The sequence below is a fragment of the Emys orbicularis genome, chromosome 17, assembly GCF_028017835.1.
Source record: "Emys orbicularis isolate rEmyOrb1 chromosome 17, rEmyOrb1.hap1, whole genome shotgun sequence".
NCBI lineage: Eukaryota > Metazoa > Chordata > Testudines > Emydidae > Emys > Emys orbicularis.
Window position 1 is genome coordinate 4948949 of NC_088699.1, and position 6171 is coordinate 4955119.

Consider the following 6171-nt stretch of genomic DNA (forward strand, 5'->3'; position numbering starts at 1 on the left):
ATGCTTCTGACTTTCCAGGCTTGTGGATTTTTTTTTTTTTTTAAATATCGATAGAAGGGTAGGAATTGATGCAACAGAATACCAATTCTTTAATTCATAATAGAGTTTTTGGTGTACTTTTTTCGCTGCTCATTTGCCCACCCCTTTGCATAAGCGCTTGGTTTTCAAGTAATGACATTGTTGGAATCTAGTGAGTCTTGAAACAGAATATATTTATAAAGAACCAACCTGCCATTGCAAAAGTGCCAGTGGCATTATGCAGCCAATTAAAGGCAATAGGATTAGAGGATCATTCAGTGATAAAATATTAAAGAAAACAGAGGAGTCCTATGCATATAAGACAATGGTTGTTAGAAAAGACCAGTGCATTCAAATAGCGTTTAAGAAGTGTTTTTAAATCAAAGGAACATATTTCCGAGCAGGTAGAGGGAAGTTACGAGAACTTATTATCTCTCTTCTTTCAGATGCATGGTCTTTTTTTCCCCAAAACATCTCCTTTTGTCTGCCCTTGGCTATTTTTTAATATTCTAATATTGTAAAAGTATTCTGAGGAAGTCTGTATGAAAGACATTACTGTGTGTGTGATGAAAAGCAAGGGCATCTGAGAGGCTGATGGAATGGGCGGGGAAGCCTATTAAGAGAAAGACTAATGATTATTTTTTTTTAGTTAATTTTGGCCACTGATGCAGAAGACACCCAGAGCCATGTTGCTGCAGCAATCACGGTATTGACAAGGACAATCCTGTCACTTGAGAAAAGGGTACTTTTCAATTTAGTGCACTTTGTTTCTGATTTAAATCTCCGAGTTCAGGGAACAATACAATAAGTTTTTGTAACAGAAGAAAGTAGTATTGTCTAGCAAAATTGCCACAAGAGCAAGCCAGGCACTGAGACCTGGATTTTAATCCTGATTCTGCAATGTATATGACCTTAGGCAAGCCTCTCTGCATATCACTTACCCTAGTCTCTATGCACAGTATCAAATCACTTAGCTACTTACTGCCTCAATTTCCCCATCTGCAACATGGGCTAACACCTGCCCACTTCACAGAGGTACTGTGAGGCTTAATGCATTCGTGTTTGAAAAGCACTGAGATAATCCAGTAGGACACTGCTATTTATGAATAACGTCTGAGCAGTAAGAGGGTACTTGAGGGCAGAGTAGTAGGATGTAGAGAACCTTTAATAAAACCATCAAAATAATTGTTTTATTGTCCACTTTCCATGTAGTGTTTTATAACAGGTCTGGCAGAAGTAAACGGAATACCCTGTTAGTATGGGGAATTAATCCCACTAACAACATTGCCGTGAACAAAGGTATATACAAAGTTTCAAAGTAACGGTTTTGTTGCCGTTACTGTTTTAAATACAGATATAAAATAGAGAACAATACTGGTTTACACAACTTCCTGAGAAATATTTGGTAATGCTGCTGGTTGCAGTTCAGACACTTTGGTAGCTAGCTCAGCATTCAGGACCTCTTCTTCTTTATTTTCCTGAAAATAAGGACTGGAGCGATCCTCCTGACATATTGTCTGACCACTATTTGTGTATGGATCTTTGGTTTGAAGTAACGGGAAATGCTTGAGAGTCAAACATGGCTCTGTGGGTAGCTGTTGCTGGACATATAACCCGTAGCGTTTCCTTCTGTTCAGTTTATAGATACGCAGCCTTTCTTCCTCAGCAGCAGGATCTTCAAGAATCCCATCCCACCGAAGGCTTTCATTGATCTGATCAGAAATGTCCTGCTCTGTTTGGGTAGAGCCTGAAGTATTGGAAGCCGATAATAAAAACGTATTTATTTCTGCATCAATGTGAATCCCCTTTACAGCATTTTGTGCTGGGTCAGGATCCTTCCTGACGCTTAGTATTTCAAGTAACTGAGCAGAGAGGGTCTGATGCGTCCTGCTTTTGCTGTGATGTTTATCTGGTGAAATGAGAAATAATATTAACAGAGAGCTTATACGGCATCACTGTCACCTGGGCTTTACTGTTCACAAGGTGATGAGAAAGATACAGATAAAAAATCATTAAACACAGCACAGACTCACTGTCAAGAAACCAGATTTGTTAACAAAATATCAATCACATAAAAGCTCATTGTTGAGGGGAAATATGTATTTAGCTCAATGACTGACGCCATTTATAGAACTACTGTACTCATATAAAATGTACGTAAGCAGAACTTTTAACATACTCATAACACTTTGATACCAGCATCATGCCCATTGGACCAGTATGACTATTGCGTTTTGTAAAGTAGTTGTGTGCACTTTAGTATTATGTTTTTTCCAGTGTGAATGTTAAACATTTGAGTTAAAAGAATGACAGAAACTGAAATGAGAAATTGTGGCCATTATTTGAATACCACCTCAGGCTTTTAATGCTCTGCTAACCAGGGAAACGAGATAGTCCTTGTGCCAAAAAGTTTACAGTCCTAAACTAGAGAGAGTTTTCTTAAATCCTCCCTCAAAAAATCAGATTGAGAGTTTACCTGCTACAACTAGGATTAATTTCCATTTTAATTTGTCTCTCCAGTTAAAGGGCTAGTGAACAGATCCTACTGAGGAAAAATGTCTCTTGCAAGCTGTGCTGGAGCTGTTTTTTAAAGTCTTGCCCCATTTAGGCCTCAGCTTCCCCCAATGGTTATTCTAACTAGCTTTTGCCATTGTAATAAATTAGTCCTGCTTCCTTCTAAAGTTTAAACTTCACAAAAGAGTCAGATTTTTAAAAAATCCCTGATGTTTTAGTAATGTGAGTCATGTTATTTTAATAAGATGCCTGACATAACTTTAATAGTTCTGTTTCTTTACATGATTGAAGAAAACCTCCCCTATTAAGAAGTTTTGAAATGAACCCTCACTCTGTTGGTGTATTAGCAAGCCAAATACTGTTCATTAGAGGTCAGATAAATTTTGACTCGCATCAATTAAATGTTGAACATTCAACCAACTGTAGTTCAGCTCTGTGAAAGAAAATCAAAAATATATCCAGCTACCTCAAATCTTGCAGCAGTTTTGTGAAACTACCTACTCTCCAACAGATGTCCTATGCCTCCTACAGTCCACATGAGGGAGCTACATGTACTTCCAATAAACCATTTGTTTAACAAAATAAAAGCAAAAGCTACAACAAAAAGTACTAACAGGCTATAATTCTAGGTGGAGGTTCTAAAATGTATAAGATTCCTTCTCACCAAAAGCCCAAACTTATTTCCTGGGATCTACAGCAGCCAATCTCCTCTTCTTTTTTTTTTTTACTATGACTGTACAGTAGTGAAAAAGGATGTCTAATTATCCCAGTATAATAGTAGTTTTCTACACTATGAACAGGTACGTAAATAAAGCTAATCTCAACTCAAGACTGTGTGTGGTTCTATATTTATAGCTACCCTTTCCAAAATATTACACACGCTCTGTGACTTTCCCCTAGGGTTATCTGGACCGGTGATCTGCTAGGTCACTCCAATCCTCGACTCTGGGAGCCAGCCTTCCCTGCTCTGCTGTGAGAACCGCCACTCCTGGGCTGTTCACGCACAGCCTCTGGCATGTAAGCTGCTTGGATTGTGCAACTGAATGACTAGCCAATATCTCTGGTCCCAGACACAACCCTATGAACCTCTGTCTTGCAGTGTCCAGTTATGCCCGCTGAATGCTGCAAGCTTATATGAGTTTGTCAATTTAACAAAGAAATTGATATGTACCAGGCTTGTTCTCCCAAGGGGAGTTTCTGACACACTTCAAACCAAACTCACGCTTCAGGTAGAATAAACAAATTTATTAACTACAAAGATAGATTTTAAGTGATTATAAGCATAACAAGTCAGATTTGGTCAGATGAAATAAAAGCAAAATACATTCTAAGCTGATCTTAACACTTTCAGTGCCCTCACAAACTTAGATGCTTTTCACCACAGGCTGGCTGGTTGCCCTTCAGCCAGGCTTTCACCTTTGATCAGTGCTTCAGTTGCTTGGTGTGGTGGTGTCTGTAGATGGAGGTGGAAGAGAGAGGAAGAGCATGGCAAAGGGAAGGGGGTGACTCACTTGAGAGTCCAACAGATCCTTTGTTGCTGCCTAGGCTAGTGTCCTTTGTTCCTGTGAGGCTGGGCTGGGTTTGTCCAATACATGCCCTGATGAGGTGTGAACTGCCCCTCGGTTCCTGGACAGTTTTGCCTGGGCTTGTTTTAAGCCACGAGGACACATTTTCAGCCTCATAACTATATACATTAAATTACAACCTATAACATTACTATAACAACAATGCTCAGTGCATCATGAGCCTTCTGAAGACACCAGACATGACAAACTTTGCATTGGGTACCACACAATCATAAGGATGAACATGGGGGTGTAGGGTGTTCCTCCAAAGTACAGAGCATCACACCCTCCAACACACACACAGGGGTATAGCAGGCAATCTGTACGTATGCTGGCTGATCAATACACACAATCAGTAATTATACCCATAACCTCTAAAGTTGATAACGCACTTCCCTCACTAACAGCAGGGACAGCAAAGTGGAGACAGACTTGATTCTCCACTACTTTACCCTTTGTGTGGTCATGTGCACCGGGCAAAGGGCATAAAACTGCCATTCTCATTTGGTAGCATGTTCCATATACTGCGCTGGTGTAAGTGATGGTCCAAGGCACTGGAGCATTGGGCCCACTGGAGCTAGCGATATGTTATGCAAAAGCCAACCTGGCCATAGCCAGAAGCAGTGTGGCCTTTGAGAAGTGACAGCTGCTTTCCACCATGCACACCTGCCTCCCATCCACTCCTTGCAGGCTGTGCCCCCATCCTCCAGGTGCTGTGCCCACTGGCACCCATTGCTATAACACAGCATTGCTAACCTGTCTCCTCAGAGGCGGAGGGGCTGCTGCCATGCCCGCTGCTCCTGGTGTTACTGTCATCCTGGTCTGCTTTCTTTTTCTTCTTCTTCGGCTTCTTCTTGCCTGTGGCCTGTGGTAGGGATGAGGATGGCGTAGGGGTTAGGATCCCCTTACCTGGCTGCTTGCTGCTGGCCTTGCCTTTCTCCTTGCCAAGCAGCAATTCCTGCACCCCCTTGCATCCTGGACTCTCCTGCATGGGGCACACCCTGGCTCTCACACTGAGCTACTGCTGAGCCTGCAAATAGGGGGAAAGACTTGTTGAAGGGCCTTTCGGTGCCCCCTTCATCTGCTGCAAAGTCCACCATCTTCCTAGCGCAGGGCCCACACATCCCCCACAGTCCACCTCCTTTCGCATCACCCTTCCCCCAGGCCTCCAAGTCTTTCCCCCTGCGTCTTACTCCTCAGAGCCCCCTTAGAGCCCTCAGGACCTGACTCCAGAGACCCCCGAGTCCTCAGTCCCCCCCAGTCCCTGCCCCCTTGATCACACGCTCTAGTGAGCTGTCATCTATCTCTGCCCCCAGTCCATGTCCCTCGGGCCCCTACTCCCCAGACATCTGCCCCCAGAGATCCCTGTTCTCCCCAGGCCCTACCCCCTGGATTCAACTCCCCAGAGAGCCCCCCACTCCCCAGAGTCCCTCCCCCAGCCCCTATTCTCCAGAGAGACCCAGAGACTCTGTCCCTGCCCCCGACCCCTACTCCCCATAGCCCCCCGTCCCTGCTGGCCCCTACTCTCCAGACCCCTAGTCCTGCCCCCGGGGCCGGAGGTCACCTTCGCCCCGGAGCCGCCGCCGCCGCCTCTCTCTAGGGCCCGGCCCGCGCCGCCGACACCCCCGCCCCCGACGCGTCTCCATGGCAGTGACTCAGCACCAGCACTTGCGCCCTCCGCAAGAACAAATAGTCCGCGTGTTCCCCGCCTCGAGTGCCGGGCACCGCCCCGAGCCGGGCACCGCGCCCGCGCTGCAGACGGGGGGAGGGCGGCAGCTGCTCGTCAACGGGCTGTTCGGTCTCCAAGGCGACGGGCCTGCCGCCCCGTACACCCCAGGGGCCCGGATCGGGGCCCTCCACCCGCCAGCCCTAAGGGGTGTGACCCGCGCCAGAGCCCATTGCACCGCTGAGGGCGAGCCTGGCAGAGCTGCCTTGTCCCCGCTGTGAGGCGGAGGCCACTTGTCATTCTTTGGGGGGGCAGCGGCAGCCCCTAGCCCGAGGCCCCCCGGCCCGCGCCGGGCCACAGGGCCTCCCGGCAGGAGAAATAGCCCCGCAAGTGACTGACACTGAGGTA

General features: G+C 46.0%; 1 protein-coding gene across 1 annotated transcript; it reads right to left on the reverse strand.

The window, feature by feature from the left end:
- Positions 1–1397: 1397 nt before the first annotated feature.
- On the reverse strand, positions 1398–5088 carry LIAT1 (ligand of ATE1). The gene is made up of 2 exons (XM_065418126.1): positions 4854–5088; positions 1398–1927 (listed from the first exon to the last, which is right to left on the reverse strand). Exons 1-2 carry the CDS (start codon positions 5086–5088, stop codon positions 1398–1400), a joined length of 765 nt encoding a protein of 254 aa, XP_065274198.1.
- Positions 5089–6171: the final 1083 nt, after the last annotated feature.

Excerpts from the sequence above, each read along its gene's own strand:
- LIAT1 (XM_065418126.1), bottom strand. The coding sequence starts at position 5,088 with ATGCAGGAGAGTCCAGGATGCAAGGGGGTGCAGGAATTGCTGCTTGGC. Across the intron at positions 1,928-4,853 it reads CTCCGCCTCTGAGGAGACAG|ATAAACATCACAGCAAAAGC; the intron begins GTTAGCAATGCT and ends TCATTTCACCAG.